Source organism: Glossina fuscipes, unplaced genomic scaffold (assembly GCF_014805625.2).
Source record: "Glossina fuscipes isolate IAEA_lab_2018 unplaced genomic scaffold, Yale_Gfus_2 180, whole genome shotgun sequence".
Taxonomy (NCBI): domain Eukaryota; kingdom Metazoa; phylum Arthropoda; class Insecta; order Diptera; family Glossinidae; genus Glossina; species Glossina fuscipes.
Window position 1 is genome coordinate 599,841 of NW_023998523.1, and position 17,354 is coordinate 617,194.

The 17,354-nt window shown below is 36.5% G+C and overlaps 2 protein-coding genes across 4 annotated transcripts in view; one reads left to right on the forward strand and one right to left on the reverse strand.

Annotated features, from left to right (window-relative positions):
• The window catches only part of LOC119641820 (cubilin homolog), a 60,026-nt gene extending 51,834 nt beyond the window's left edge, over positions 1-8,192 (reverse strand). The window contains exons 1-14 of the mRNA XM_038040684.1: positions 7,984-8,192; positions 7,434-7,914; positions 6,856-7,335; positions 6,514-6,801; positions 5,704-6,447; positions 4,955-5,278; positions 4,731-4,890; positions 4,470-4,663; positions 4,006-4,409; positions 3,257-3,574; positions 1,461-2,617; positions 1,045-1,397; positions 264-984; positions 35-201 (exon numbers count right to left, since the gene is read on the reverse strand). Coding sequence (XP_037896612.1) covers positions 35-201; positions 264-984; positions 1,045-1,397; positions 1,461-2,617; positions 3,257-3,574; positions 4,006-4,409; positions 4,470-4,663; positions 4,731-4,890; positions 4,955-5,278; positions 5,704-6,447; positions 6,514-6,801; positions 6,856-7,335; positions 7,434-7,914; positions 7,984-8,072 — 5,880 coding nt within the window. The 5' untranslated portion in view covers positions 8,073-8,192. The remainder of the gene's footprint in view (positions 1-34; positions 202-263; positions 985-1,044; positions 1,398-1,460; positions 2,618-3,256; positions 3,575-4,005; positions 4,410-4,469; positions 4,664-4,730; positions 4,891-4,954; positions 5,279-5,703; positions 6,448-6,513; positions 6,802-6,855; positions 7,336-7,433; positions 7,915-7,983) is intronic.
• Positions 1-17,354, forward strand: part of LOC119641829 — a 209,699-nt gene that overhangs the window by 100,738 nt on the left and 91,607 nt on the right. The window lies entirely within an intron of this gene.

A 17,354-nucleotide genomic window follows, 5' to 3' on the forward strand; every position in this document is an offset into this window, starting at 1 on the left:
AAAGAATCATAAAAAATTGGATAAAAGACTTTACCTTTATATAAGGAATATCTTCATCAAGGATATATTTTATATTTAGTAAAATGACGTAATTTTTATCCACTGTTATACGCCAGCTATATTTCTCGTCACTGTGGAATTTCGTGGGATAGCCAGGTGATTCAATTACACCATTAGTACCGTTTATTTCATTATGCATGACTGTGTAAATAATACAATGATGGTTAAAATTTTCCTCTAAATGAACCGATTACCCAACGTACCGTAATTATAAGAAGCTATAAAACCCTTTCCCACGACTTCGTTACTGTCGCTGTTAAATGTTACCAATAAAATTTCGGCGGGTCCTATAGGGCCAGGTGCTTCGCTACCACAAAATACTCCTAGTGGCGTCGTAGTCCAATCATTACGCCTTACTTCTACGTAATCGTTGTTGCAGCTTTCTGACTCTTCTATATCCATAGATTCTATTACTAATACTACCTGATTACCGGCACTGGCATTTATATCCCAAAAACATTGCATACTGACAGGGTATGATGATGGATAATAAGGAGAAGAAAACTTTCCTGTGAGTGAACGTTGAAAGATCGTGACAGTGAAACCACAGATACTAGATAGCTTCGCTACAGTAGCTTCGAATTCACTTATTATACTTAATGGTACCGTAAGTGTTAAAGCATGACCGTTGGATACTAAATAAGGAGGATGAACTTTGCAAAACCTTGCTTTCTCCGGCCCCGTATCAGAAGGGCCATCATAAACTACAGCTCCCTTATTCAAGCATTCGCCTTCTGTGCGGTACTCTCGAGACCATGTGGGATTCAAGTCTACATGCGTTATAGAGAGGGCTACATGTTCACTTAGATCTTTCGCTTCCAATTGCCATTGACAAGTTTGATTAACGTCTGCATGTTTTACGACACTTATCTCTTTTGTAGCCCAGTTTCCTTCGTCTTCTAGAATAACCCGTCCACCGCAATCCTGCAAGTATTGCCATTCAAAGTATAACAAAGCTAAGAAATGCTATCGTCGTGTGCAAACCTCATGATAGCTTAACTTGAATCCTTTACTGGTAATTGTGTCATCAGTATGAAATCGTACAGTAACAGAGTTTGTTGAACTACGCCAAGTCGTTACGTTTTTCGTTTCCAACGTGCCGCAAAGTTTAAAAAGTTGCGACGGTTCTACCGCATCATCCAACGTCTCGCTAGCATCCACATAATCCATACTGCAACTGGAAAAGTCTTCTATATCCAGCTCGATTATCGTCAAAACAATTGAATGAAGGGGCGACACGGTTAAAGACCACTCACAATCGGAATTCTGAGGATAATTATTGGGATAGTGGGGTGAAGTGATTATGCCATTTTTACTAGATAAAACGCCACCACATGCTAAGAGCAAAATTTTTCTTTTTATAATAAATTAATGTTAAATTTGGTACCAGATTGACTTACAAGTTTTTATGATTTTGTAACTGGCGGTAAATCCTTTGCCATTTCCTTTATCATCGCTATAAAATTTAATTAGTAAGTAATGAGTGGCACTGGTGATAATTAAGTTAATATGATGGCCGCAGTGTCTCTCTTTGACATTGGGATTTTTAGGATGAGACGTAATCAGTAGAGCGTCTTTAGTGCAGTTAACTGAGTCTTCCACATCTAATTTTGCGATCGTTACTTCTATGCCTTGACCTGGGCTAGTAAATATTTCCCATAAACACTCCAAGTTATTATCGTAAGGCTTCGGATACTGTGGCGATGTAAAGTTCGCACTCATTTCGTGAAAAGTTTTTATGCATCCCACCATTATATATTCTAATTGGAAGCTGACCAAATTGTTGGTTTGTTTCAAAATTAAAGTATCAGATGAAGAATTGAAATTATGATACATTTCCCTGATTTGATACGTTTGATTGCCGTCTTGGATACTAACAGAATGCTTATCTTCCAAACTGAAAAAGTGCGAAAATTCTAAATGTACTCGGTTTCCTTTGGGTGCTTTGATCGTCCACGTGCAGTTAATGTCTTCATCATCTCGATTCAGAGCCTCGCCATAGTTAGGACTTTCGATTACACCAAATACGTTAGTCAAAATAATTGAACAATTGGCTTTAAAAGACAGGACAAAACCTCTTTCTCGATTTGAGTCATCTGATACAAAACGCACCAAGGCTTCGTTGCGTGTAGTCACGTATACGCGAGAAGAGGCATCATCGCATAATGAGACCAGCAAATTGTGAGACATACTGGAACCGTCATACAGTTCCAATACATCATAGTGGCAACTGGATGAACTCTCTAAAGCGAAATCTTCGATGGTGAACTCTATTACAGAGCCGGCAGGAACATGAATACGCCATTCACAATCTGCTTCGTTGGGATAGGACTTCGGATAGAAAGGTGAAGTAATAACACCAGTTTTGGCTTTCAAGTTACCACCACATCCGTTCGAAAAAACTTTCCAACGCAATTGGAATCCCCGTAAGTTTACAAACGAATCGGTGTGGAAATGCAAATACATTTGATTGGTAAAAGAAGGTATATTACGTGGTACGCTAGAGATATTGCCACAAAAGTGTCCTATTAATGTGGATTGGTTAGAGCCTCCATTCCTAGAAAAATAAACGAATTATTAGTACCGCCCTGGAATGCACAACGATGTATTTTTCTTGTATTGTAGTGAAGTCATCCGCTATATACTTTATTTATAGGCAAGAATTCACAGAACATAAATGTATAGTTCGCGAAAACGCCTTATTTTTCTACATGTCAGCATAAGCTAAAACGTTCTAATCTAGTTTAAGGGTCATTTTTCAATAAAAAATCCACACGGATTCTATCAGAGAGATACTCAAGCAAAAACCCGACGACGGTTTAGTCGTTTGCTGTAGTTGGTCGTAAAAGCCTTGGATTTTTCACATTTCTAAAGTCCTCTTCTTAGTAAAGCAACTTTATTCTTAGAGGTAGTAATGCAATTTTATTCTTTGAGGTGCCACTCAGACCCATTCATAGATAAATCGTTATCGTTTAGAAGTAAGATGTGGAAGCAGGATATGTCCATTTAGACGGAAGCCAAATATGAACAACCACAGCTAAACGATGATGCGTACAGACGTTATTACATATGGTAGTATTATGTTGTTGTCTGATTAAGGGCAGAAAGAAGACTTTTGAAATTAACGTCAATAGTTGTTCAATTCGTAACTGCGTTCTGTGAAAGCCCAACAGGCTTGTTTTGAAAGGTTCCTTACCTTATATCTAACCAATCATGACTGCAATCCTTAGTATACTCCAAGTCAAATATTTCAATATTTAACTCCAGTTGCGTACCGGGCGGTGTATTGAGAATCCAATGGCAATCTAGATTTTCAGTGTAGTTCAGAGGCCAGGTTGGTGAATTAATTTTACCACCAGACGAATGTATGTGACCGCCACATGAATTCACGACGTCAACGAACTCGTAATTCAATTCAAAACCTTCCATAGCGTCAAAGGCATCGGAAACGAATTTTATAGTAATTGTACGCGAATGTGTTAACATCGGATCAGGGGGATGAGCATCGCAGTACCTTGACGTAAACACAAACAATATTTAAAATTGTATAAAGGAAAATGCAAAGTATTAGATCAGCAGGAAAGTGCTTTTGGCGAGTACCCATTGATAAGAATTACGTATGATTTATATCGCCTACTGCACATGTGTGGTACAGGATAGACAGTATACAGGATAAAGCTCGAGTCAGTGGTATGTCCGCAGTTTAAAACAAAGTATAGTTTTTAGTATTTTGTCACCAAAATAAAAGAAAAATCGTGTGAGACGAAGCATCGTAAGCTATATATTTCTACGAACGAATCAAGGAAAAAAAAACCACTCTATATATATATGTACTTAAGGCGTGACATGTTGACGCTGCGGTTGAGCGGAATGGGAAATTACTTTTTGTAAAAAAATGATATTTTTTTCGCTAAAATCGAAATTAGTTCCTGATCATTCTCTCACCTTCCCAACGGCTGACTATTTTTCGCATTCGCATAGTTATCATAAACCTCTACATAATCGTAATTGCAATCACTCGACTCCTCCAATTTAAATGATTTCCAATCTAGAAAGATGTATTTATTCAATGGTGCCCTTATAATCCAATAGCATTCCATATCGTGCATATACAAGCCCTCCTCGTCAGTAGGCAGACGTATCGTATAACCCGGCCTTGTGTAGACACCGCCACAATTTTTGTTGCCCATGGGTATCGCTTTATATTTGATCTTGAAACCGCGACCCGAAGACGTTAAGCTACTACGAAAAAGCAACTCCAAAAAATTGTATTTTGAAACGAAATCCCGGGCTGGGGTTTTTTCGTTGCAATAAGGTTCCCAAGGACTTTTTCCCATAGTGTCTTCGATCTATGTGAATTAAAAATTTACTCAGGAATTGAAACAGAGGTTCTTGCAAACTTTACGAACCACTAAGAAAGTGTAAACGCAACCTTTGTCGTCTAAAGTGGAATCTTTCAAATCGAAATCGGTCACGTAAAGGGAAATCACGGTATTGGGTTCGGTGTTAATTTTGTAAGTGCAAAAATTAATTTCCTTAGTTATATTGGGATAGTTGGGTGAATATATAAAATCTTCTTCGGAGTTAAACGTAAATGAGCAAGCTGGAAGAAAGAAACAAAGCGAGGATTTACAAAAGATAGGAACATGTTTTACTTGAAAATGTCCTACGTGAGCGATAATTTAATTTAAATGCTGCTCCACTTTGGCCGTAAAACGTTACTAAAACGTCATTAAAATTGATTTCTACTACAGGCAGCCGTCCCTCATAGTCTCCGCAATATTTTGCTTGAAGTGATTGCTCTCGTGTCTCAGAGTTAACACCATAAATCTAAGAGAAAAAGTGCATCAAAATAAAATTTTGAGTATAACTTAAAAATTGAAACCAGATATACCTTAATACAGTCATCAGGGGCCATTTGGAATTTCTCAAAGTTTAAAATGACCGACTCTCTAGTCGGAACTTTGATTTCATATTCACAAGCAATCGAATCTTCTATTAAAACCGGTGCTTGTATTTGCCCTTCAGCTAAAGTGTAAACGCCTCCACATCCCGGTATACGTTCTTCGGTTGAGTAGTAAATTTGAAAGCCCGTATCTGAGCCGACATTATCAGAATGGAAGTGTATATTAACTTCGTTAGTGGGCAATAACAACGGTTGAGGATGTGAAGAGTTGCAATACTTTTCCAAGTTATGGCCTGAGATAGCATCTTTTATCTGGGAATACAATGAAATTATAAAACAATACAATTAAACGCAAGTTAATTACATCAATATTGATCAGAATTAAAACCGAAAGATAACGTGGATGATATTATGCCAAAATGCTTTGCGAAAATCCAATCAAGGAGCGAACCAAGCAAGTTACACTGAATTCCATTTTTTTTTTTTAATCTTTAAATCAGTATTGTGTAGTATTTGTGAAAAATATTCATAATCGACATGAAACTTCGTAATGATAGACTCCACTGTTCTTGCAAAATGGGGCACTTTAACCTGATTTATATTAAACGAGGGGAACGTAAAATTACGTTCGCAAAACTATGAATGCAAATAAACTACGGTCATAAAGGAGGGCATTAAAATATTGCTTCCACTTTCGGAAAAAGTTCAGCAACTACAGATCTTAAATTTCAACTTACCTCTACGTAATCGTAATTGCAGCTATCATGCTTTTCGATATTCAAACTGAAGAAAGTCAGTTTCAAACGTTTGTTATAGGGAGCTTTCAAGTGCCAACGACAATCACGATTTTTCGGATAGTTACCCGGCGAACCTGGAGTAGATAAAGTGCCGTGCGTTGTAACTGTAAAAACACCACCACATTGGGGCGGTATCGATTGCCACTCCAAGTCGAAGCCTTGAGCGGCCGTCGAATTATCTGATTTAAACCACAAATATAAATTATTAGTAGACGATATAATGTTACCGCCATTAGGTTTATGTGAACCACAAAAGCGTCCAATGATCTGGTCAGCTGCAGTACGACCATCATTAATTTGTAGCCAGTCATATCTACAGTCAGTACTGTCTTCCAGCTCAAACAGGTTAAATGTTACATTTAATACCAGTGTCTCAGAGGTTCTTATAATCCAAGCGCACTGTACATTATGCTCATACGGAGAGCCTGTAGGATAAGTTAGCCGTCCCACAGGATCGGCTAAGACACCGCCGCAGCGATTAAAGCGGCTTTCACAACGCTTTCCAGTGTAGCCAGGTGTGCATTGGCATTGGTAATGTTCTCCTAGTTTTGCTATACAACGTCCCCCATTAAGGCAAGGATTTGGCACACAAGCGTTAGAAATGGCTGTGCAGTTCGGTTGCACAAAACCCAAAGGACATAGACAAACATAACCATTGCCGCTATCTAAACAAGTCCCACCGTTCTGAAAAAGCGCAAACCAACAATTGTACAGCGCTTTAATTTAAATTAGATAGACTCAATGGACTACCTTGCAGGGTTGATTTAAGCAATTTTTATTAGAACCACGTACGCAACCATTTACACCAATGCCGCTGCCTATCATGCCTGGAGGACAACTGCAAACAACAGTATTCGAAATTTCATTGCAGGTAGCTGAAGGATGACAAACATTATTGGATGTGCAACTGGCTACAGCACCAATTGCTCCTGAAGTGGATGGCCCAGATCCAGCAAAATCAGAATTCGAAGAAGCGCGTGTACAAGTGCGGCCGTCACCCAACCAACCTAGCGGACATTCATCGCAATGATAGGAACCCTAAAAGGGATATTTCATATACCTTTAAAAAAGTAACAAAGGTTTTGCACTTACATAGGAATTAATGCAGTGAACTCTTGGATTCAGACTACAGCCACCATTGTTTTCAGCGCATTCATTCAAATCCCGACAATTAATACCGTTGCCCGTTAAACCAGCTGCACAAGGAGCACAAGTAAAGGATCCAGGCAAATTAATGCATTTTGTCGAACATGCTGTATGACCGACAGCACACTCATCCACATCTACTGTACAAGCGGGAATAAGTCCATTAGTGCGCCAACCTTGATCGCAAATGCATTTGTAGCCAAAAGTGTCATTACTATTGACGCAAATGCCATGTCCACATAGTTCCCAGTTTGAGGATTGCATGCAGTCACCTTTACGTTGAGTGCAGTGTATGCCATACCAACCGGGCCGACAAATACAACTGTATGAGCCGAATTGATTGACACATTGAGCTTCATTCTGGCAGCCTAAATCAGTGCCTGCATATAAAGCGCACTCATTGACATCTTGATTGCACGTCGGACCCTGCACACATAAAACGTTACAAACAACATTTTAGATAATGTAAGCGTTTTACGTCTCTTAAGTCGCTTTCTAATAAGAGTAATTTTATTGAAATTCACCTCGAAACTCTTCGGGCATTTACACATAAACCCGTCAAAAATATTAAAGCATGATCCACCATTTTCACAAGGATTACTTAGGCATGCCTTTTTTTCCAGCCTTTCTTGCAGAATTTTGAATCGGTTTTCTGCTTGCTGCAAACGATTATTATAAAGCCGCAATAATTGCTGAGCTACGCGTGTACGATTTTGCAATAAAAAGAAACGATACTGCAATCCATTGGGTCCAAAAACTCTTCTTTTCACTGAGTCCATTTCCGAAGTTAATTGCTTAAGAATGGCCTCCTCATCCTCCGTCCATTCTTCATTACCTTCCCCCAAAGCGGTTGATGTACGCCCCTTCTTATTTTGTATTAATAAATCCAATAAATCGTAGTCATCGTTTATATTTAAACGCGACCTGCCCGACAGACGAAAACTTATGTTACGATCTAAACCAGATTCGAAAATCAGATTGCCGTCCTTGATAATGATTTTGGGTCTGAAACAACGGAAGTTTAAAAACCCTCTCGCAATGCACTCTGAAAAGCAATTGATAAGTAAAACCTACGAATTAACTAAAGCAATGCCACCGGGTAAGTTAATGATTATCAGCAAAATTGTTCCTGTTAAACTTTTTAGTCTGCCATAATTATTCATTTTTAATTGCACTTCCCGAAAAAGGAATATTTTTAAAATTCCTTAATTTCTTTTTTAAATTGATTTTTATATAATTTTTTTTTTTTTTAAGTATTAAGTAGAGGTTTTAAACTAAACACTTTGACTACCATCTAAACACTAAAAGTTTAAAAAGCGATAATTTTTGAAAACAACTTGGGGGCGTTTTCGAATGAGTTTTATCAGCAAAAGGCAAAAGTTATGATGGAAGAATTTGACAAGAATATGAGACCAATCTTCGTATTTTTATATTATTTTGCTATAAGAATAGAGCGGTTTTAACCAGTAAAATATCAAATTTTGTCTAAAAAGTAGTAAGCTATTGAAAATTAGATTTATGATTACTTTCATTATTATAGGTTAATAAGATGATTCACCGGCTTACTTAAAAAGAACGGCTGCTATTTTACTGGCTGCATAGAGAAATCCATCGGGATAAAAGTTCGGTGGTCTTTGATTAAACTCAGTATTGTGGAAATTATTTAAATATCGTTGTTTTAGGGTTACCGAAACATAGTGCATTTGGAAGCATGCCGGTGTACAAGACAATTCAGTTTGATAGCTTTCTCTATTCATTCTCTCTTCTTCTCTTTTTTACACGATTTTAATATAACGCGGTCCACCAATGTATTTTTTTGCATAAATTTGTTGTTCCTATATGAATGACGGACGGACGTTTTTTTTCCAATTCCAATTTTGACAGCGTCTTACAGAAAGTTATGTATACAGCAACAGTCGAAGGTGAATTTCTACTGATTTAATTCGCGAGAGCTTGAAAATACACTCCCTTTTATATAAATTTTTTGCTCTAATATTAATCGAAAAAAAAAAATATTTTTTTTTAATTTAAACTTTGATAGTATCTTAAAGAATCTTGGATATCAAGGATTATATTAAGCAACTTGAGAAACAAAAGAAAAAAAATGATCGTGATACTACCAACAGACTTTATAACAACAAAAAATTAATAAGGCGAGAAATTCTTTATTTGAACCAAATCCGGCAGTTGTGCCAGAATTATCTGGCATATCTACTGATGATAGCATTTTTGATGCAGTTCGTAATAAACATGCATGCTTGTTATTAAGTAGTGATGAATACTTGGAAAATTGGATTTTATCCGTAACTTTAATTTTAATTTGTATATGTTGTACGTACTTATGGAATAAATTTTCACTGTGCTCTACTTTTAATTTGTTTTTTGTACTAGAAATGAATGGATTTTGTTTTAAAAGTATGTGATATGGATTTATTTATTACTTTCTTGCATGGTTTTTTGCGATAACATTTACAAGTTCCTCATACTACACAATTTTTTAAAGTTGTGAAACATGTCCAGGGATTTCTAAGCAACACATCCAAACGTTTGCGACGCCCAGAAGCGGGTTTCAGAGACCCCACATCGAGTTTAAATTTGGTAGAAATATTGGAAGCTCTTGCACGCAAGTTGGCATGGAGAATGGTCCAAGTTATACAAACACCACGCCCGCAGTACAATGTGGGCCTCTTTTTTCAAAGGCAAAAAAAAAATCGGTTTCTTGCTTGTTCCTTACAAATTACTATAAATACAATGATAAAAATTTGTAGCATATTCGCACGCGTAAATAATCCTCCAGTCGTTGAACGGAAAAGGAATGAAATCGACTTCGTTCAGCCAACGCTACGCTGTATCGAGAATATGTTCTTGCATCAAAATGTTTGTAACATCCGCTAAGAGGCTTCGGAGACCCTATAAAATCTATATGTGTAATATTGTTAATCAACGTTAAATTTTGAATCCATGAAGACATATTCGCCGTTCGGGCTTCTTGCCCGCCTGTTTATTCCCCGCGATTGGACATAAAAATGTCAGAAACATTGGCAGTTTCTGCACGCGGGTTGTTCTTGAAATTGGGCTAAATCTGTCAAAGGAGACTCCCAAAGTTCAGCTTTGTGTGAGATCACTTCTGGGGTGATAAACTATGCTTTTGAGAGAGCATAGATGTGTCGAGGCTCTCACCTCCTTGTGAGGATCCCTGGTAACGGTCTTGAACGGCGAAGAAAAGTTTAAGGCTTGAACTATCCATAACTTGGCGACAAGTTTTCTTAAAGATAGCTTAGGGGTACACTGGAAGAAGCACTAAACCAGCTGGTAACTGTGTTAGTACTGAATGCTGGGTATGGCGCTTTGGGTGGTATCATGGTGCGTCTGGCTTCTATAATTCCAAAAGCGAATAATTAGAGGTAATGATACGCCTTAACATTTACCGGAGTGCGTTTATCGACCCATACACAATAAAAATATCTGGATGCTCTAGTGTAGTTTAGGCCCCTAGCTTATAGGGATTGTCTAACTCTGTGGAGGGCGCCGGTTACGCTAAGTTAACCCGTGTGTCATCGGCCACCGTGGGGTTAAACCGACAAGGTACGTGCCCACGTTAAACCAACCAACACATCTGTTTTCAAAATCGATAACATTGGTATCTTTCTCGTTACTCAAATTGTTTTATTTAGCTTTGATCTACCAGCCTCTTTTCAGTAGATATAGTGGTCTGAAGATGTAAAAATACTAAGTTAAAAATCTGCCTAATTAACCTACCCACGGTTAATAAAATACTTTCCAATTTTTTTACCTTATATTTGGTTGAAGAGAGTGGAGGACAGCAAAGACACATTTTAAGGAACTCAGTTTTTCTCAGTACGAGCTACACTGTATAAAAAAAGTTAATTGTAGACGGCCTTTCCAACGCGATCAAAGCTGAACGTAATGCTGTCTACGTCATACATTCCTTTCAATAGATCTATTGTATTCACCATTCATTTTAAATCGAGAACAATTTGCAGACAAATTTTTGCAATATTCGGTTAATTATTATGTCTAATCCACTGATTACTTCATCACCTTTACTCTTTTACTATAGTTATGAGTTTTCCTACATTTTTCATGGATTTATTTATTTACTTTTTTTTAATAAATTGCTTACTTTATGATTATACATAAATATTGACGTTGCAAGGCAGGCGAATGCATACCTTCCCATATGCACACACGTTCTGTACATTTATGAAGTAATTTCTCTATTAGAGATTAGAATTTCTTTAGCTTAGAATGTGTTATACGTGATTAAAGTATTGCAAAACAAAGCAAAGCAAAGCGGAGAAGTTACAAGAAAGAAATTATATTCGGCTTTAGGTGAATTCGAAAATCGATCACTTGCTTGTTGGAACTGTGTCTTGCACATGCAACACTTTCAGCATAACATGCTATGTAAATCTAAGCACTATTTGTTTAATATACAATATGCGAACGTCGCTCGATTAGAAATGTACCAAAAAATGAAAGCGAAATAGGCCTGCACAAATCCGTTCTTCTCATACTATTTTCCGTGGTACGTCTCTATTGCTGAAAGTGATCGATAATAAGTCCAGTAGAATTTTGCAACGGCAAAACTGATGTTAAAGTATCATTATATTTTGGAACACCCAATGCCAATAAGTTAATGTGGCGGCGAACGTCCACGTACCTTTCTATAAATTTTGCCAAATGGCGTTTTTTCTCGGGATCTGGGTGCCGTGACAGTCCGTCCCTGAAAGATATATTGCTCTCGTCCATGTACCCGTAGCTTCAACATTCCTACGATTCGCGAAACTTTCTTTGATTAGGAGCAAATATACTGATGGCATATAATGTTTCGTAATTCTGGAGACGGACTCGGTTTGGCAATGTAGAGATAAGTTACTTGGCAGCAATGTTTATTTTCCAAACCCCAATAATTTACGGCTTTCTACGCGTCAGGAAGGATACTTGCGAAAGGCGTGTGCGCCCTTCAAGCTCCATATCCTTTTTTTTTGGTAAGTCTTTCTTGGTCGTTCACCAACCCATACGAGTTGACTTCGTGTTAGCTACATTTCAATAGAGATTCGCGTATAAAGAGGTGAGTAAACAAATGATATGAAATTAGAGCCACGCACTTACTCCCCTATCCATGAACAAAGTTTATAATGATCTCAAATCTTTTCGTTATTTATTGTGACATCTTTTAAAGTTTTACTACTTTGTGGGAAACTTTCCAGCTATCGAATCTTCGGTAACTGAAAGTGGGACCTAAGCTATCCGTTAGCATTTGCTAAACCTCCTTTGCGTGTTACAGTGTTGCAGTTGACCAAACTTTTCATTTCAGCAAAGAAAAGCAAAATTTCGTACTCATCTTACCTTCACCAATAGCACAACGCTGACGCCAATATGTACTCTTCTCATCGTACACGCTTTTACGCAGATCCCTAGGTTCCGACCTAAGTCTAAGACCCACTTTATTCGCTTTGGAATATGCACTCAAATTTAGTACCGTCAATTTCTCCCTGATCTTCAGAAGACACGGATTAGTTCAAATCCGGAGACACCCATATGTAAGAGCCATGAAGAACGAGTGGAAAGTAACCCTTACTTTGAATATATTCATAGCCGCAACGCAAAATCTCGATATAGATTCAATAAAAAGTTCAAAACTACTTCCATTTCGTCCACTAGGTTACAAATCACAACTGCCTTAGGGACGCTGCCCACGAAATTCCGATTATTTCCACTGTTTTATGAAAACAAAAGTAGCGTCACTAAAACAATGTCAAAGCTGTGGATTCGTCAATAGTCGCGAGATCTTTATGTTATCTTAAGAATATATTGTATGATGTCTTAAGACTTCCTTGAAATACCTATTCAAAATATCGACTAATTTCCTGATGGCTATAGAAAATATTTTTAATGATTACTTTCTACGTAATAATACTATACGTTAAACGAATGAGAAGAAAGAAAAACAAAAGTACGTAGTGCAAAGTAGGTATCGCGACGCCTTTAGAATTCATATTTAAAGATAGCTTACTCTCTCTCTCTCTCTCTCTCTCTCTCTCTCTCTCTCTCTCTGTCTCTCCCTGTCCATTGCTCTCCCCCGCTTTCCCCCTTTCTCAACGGCTTCTTTTTCTCTCCGCTTCAGAGAACCGAACACAATGGCTTCTGCATTAAAGGAAAGAGCACCCGCTGCTTAGAAGAAGTATTCATGCTTCCACGCGTATTTTACGACGTGATAAAATATATGTATTCACGGTCAGCATGAAATTGTAACTTAGTTATAGTTATAATGCCTTTGGTCTACTTTTTGGCCTATCGGTATGACCCTAATAACGACTACCCGGCTGACTTTATGTATCTTTATATATATATATATATAAGTATATACATATATATACGAGTACATGTGCAATGTATACATCATGAGGACATTCATATCCTTAGTTTATTACACTTAAATTCTCCTATTTATTTTTTATAGGTTCGACATCACTGCTACTCAAATCGCATAAATGTTTAAACATGAAAAAGTTTACTTTAAAACCATTTGTTCCGTAAATTGAAAATTTATAGCCTTAATGGGATATGCTTTTAGTATCTTGCAAAAGTGGTCATCTGGGATAAGTTTAGTGTATGTATGACCACACACAAACATGCTGTGCTGTTATATGTGAGCAGAATTTACATAAGCCCGTAAAATACAATGTGAACTGATTGTAATCGAATTGATTTGTTACACTTTTCGTTTCTTTTCATTTTCTTTTTCATTTTCTTTTTGGTTTTTTTTTTTGCTTTTTTACAATTGGCGTAAAAATGAAAGGAATTAAACGAAATGAAGAAAAAACATATTTAACTTTTACCACCATTCACTTTACTGACATTACTGTCAGGTAAGGATGGGCATAAACTTACGCGTAACTAATAAATAATAATAAGGGAACAAAAAAGACTAAAATAACGAGAACTAAAAGAAACAAAACATCAGCGATAAGTAATGAAAGAGACAAGAACCGGAGAGCAAAGAACCGGATATCGACAACACTTTAAGGTAATGCATCGAAACCTTTTCAAATATGTAAAAACAAAAAAAGGCAAAAAGAAAAAAAAAAATAATAAAAATTAAAAAGATTTCTGTACTTCTTGTGTGAACGGTCAATAAAATTTCTCAAGGAATCAACTAAATTAAATGGGTAAAGAAAGAATTTCGATGGTACAACGTAATCATTTCATATTCTGATCATGCTCTTACAATCAAGTGGAATTACGGTTAAATAAGAAAGGTAGAAAGGTGATGTACAAACGAAACGTAGTCAATAAAAGGATTTTCAGTTTTTTGCTGTTTTTTTTTTTTTTTTTTTTTTTTTTTTATGGCAAATGATTAAGAAAATAACTGTCGAAAATTAAAGCAATGTTTTCCTCTGTAACGGGTAGTGTGATGCTTTCGATGCTGAGAATGTTATCAATTTCTTTTTTCGTATGTGACTCTTCAGAGATTCTATACCATTTTGTAGCTAAATTAAGTTTTTAATAGACTAAAGCCATATGTGGCAAATCATTTATCAGTAACAGTGGCAGAAATTCCCGACCTGCCAAAGAAAACAAAAAGTTTTTGCGTAAAATGTCTTTGCCTTCTTGAAATTCGATGAACCTTTTGCCGGTCACACTTAAAAACTCCAAAGCGATGCTCTTGTTCTGGTAAGAACAGTTGAGCTCTTCAAACCAGTCATCAACAGTAGACGTGTTTTCCGTTCATTGTTCATTAGCGGGAAAATCTCTAGTATCCGAGGAATAGATAAATACGAGACGTTAAAAAGAAACTGGAATTTTAACTCTTTGACTTTGGTCAAAGCGTTGATGAGGGTGCTTTCTTGTTCCATTGGAAGCAAATGCTGAATCCATCTTCTGTACACCTTTCTCACATCAATGTATAGATTGCAAAACCTGATCGCTTGCCTTCATTTTTGTAAATTTTCTTCACAATTTTTGCTCTATTGGTCGAAGATCGTATTGCCCAGATTAAATTGATCATTAGCGGAGAAGTAGACATATATATACGAGTAGTTTTTCTTTACAATGTCTCACAGCAGGCTTTTAACTCCATCGATGGGTCTGTGTAAACTTAACATCGAAATAATAAGGAAAGCGATCAAAACTTGTTAATCGTTACCTTAAAGATGTGCTTGGGTCAAATTCTCATTAGAATTGCAGTAATTTCTGTTTTAGTAAACAGTTTTTCAGTAACACTGAGACTACTAAGACCTGCAAAGAGTGGAAGACGGAAAATTAGAATTTAATCTAAACATTCTTCGTCAGCGCAAACTAGTTTTAGGCTCAATATTTTTTAAATATTCTTGGGTAGCTAAGATGCCACCTTTGCGCCTTATTGTGTTATCTTAGGTATATTAAAAATTTGTAAAAACTGTGCAATAAATTACATTTGTCCATAATTTATTAAATATAATGTGTAGAGTATTTTGAAGTTCTCCGAGATCGTGCATAAATTTCGCAAATGACTTTTTCGTTTTGGCTTGTTGGTTGTCCCTTCGCTTAAGCATACAAGAAATTTGCTTTAAACTGTAAATGGGGGTTTGCAGCTAATGAAGTCATTTTTCCTTTTACTCAAAATCGATCCAAAAACTGAGCAGCAGTGTAAAAACAAAGCACGTGCAATCATTAATGATATTCTTTATAACTTTATTTGGTTGAAAAGTGAGCAAACAAAAAAAAAAAAAAAAAAAATTCCCAAAAACACTTAAGTTGTTTTCGAATGTGCAGATTAACAGAAGAAGAAACAATAATTTATTTAGGTAAAGCAAATAACCAAACGAATAAATAAGTTCTTCGTTTTTCCATTAAAATTGCTACACTTTCTATACGTTAAAGCAGAAGATCATTTACGTTGATCATTCGTTCGTTGAGATTTCAGTGTAAATCATGCAGCAACTGATGCAAATAAATTTGCTGGCAAAAATTAATGTGTGTTATCTGAAATTTTTAAAACTCTCTACCAAAAAAAAAAAAAGAAAAAGAAAACTTTCTATCAGTTAATCGGCAAAATTGATCAGTAGGCGAGAATCGCAGATCATTAATAAACACGCATTTCGCGACCAAAGGAATAAAATTATTCTTCCTTACCAGCGGCAAAATCTTTCGAGAAGATTAATAAATACTTTTAAGTTTTTTTTTTCTGTATGAGAGCGAAACAGCGTTGCTTAAATTATTTGGAATAACGAGGCCATGGATTTGCATTTTTCAGAGTTTTTATTTAGTCAAGTCGGTGCTAGCTTGAACACCGTTTCGCGGACAAGATCGCCACGCATTTATTAAAAAGACTTATTGCTGGAGACCTTCTTCTGCAGAACTATACTCCTGTGAGACTCGCCTCTGGCTCTTTTCTTTCATTAAAAATTTCACTGAACGCATTCTAGCACCGCGGTTTCCCTAGAAGCCCTATTGGTTTATATGTTTGTCTAACCTTTGACAAGCGCCGTTTGAGAAGTTTCCTATTCATTGATACGCAGAACATGTACAAAACGCCTGACTCTATAATTGGAATTCCATTCCAATAGTTGTGGCAGAGGAAGGCGAAGGCCTTACTTAGGCGTCAGCTTGATCGGTAAGCGGCGACATATATTGATGGCTTATTACTGCTCCCTTGGAGCCGATGAATAGCGCAATATTAACTCCTTGCGCTAGCCGAGTCTCAAAAATCTTAATCATTAATGTAACAAACTGAGGAAAACAACTTTAGCATTCCGCTTGTAGCATCACAAATTAACTTCAGCAAGCTTACACAACACATTTATTCTTGAAATCTATGTCGGCAACATGTTTTTGTTTTTGTTTAATCATTACGTTTCTAAGCTTCTTGCATTCGTAAAAATTGGTATAAAAAATTGCGATCAGACGCATATGGTCTTAGATAATAACTATTGAATGAATTTGAAAATGGACATGGTCGAACTACAGATACGCTAAATAACCGAAAATAATTTCGAAGAAGCGGAATATGAATTTTACAAAACCTTTTGATCTATAACGTATGCAGTACAGATCAATGAGATTTTACGCAAAAAAGTATACAGATCGTGATCATGTGCATTCCAAATGAAACCCTATAGACGAAGCAAAGAAAATTTAAGAATTTTCAATGAAAAATTTATGTTAACCAGGCATAAGAGGAGTGTGCTAATATATGTAACTTTATTTATTCATTAAATAAACTTTATTGTCCATCTCTAGGTCTAGAAAAAGGAATTTTGTTACATTGATGTAATACTGTATTTGACTTGGTTGCACTCGACGATGTTTTGAGTTCATTACAAATGTATTGACAAGTGTCTTCAATCGGACGATTGATATTGGACAATAAGGTTTGTCAAATCTTCATTACTACAATGAAGTTAAAGAAACGTAATAGCGTAGCCTATAAAATCTTC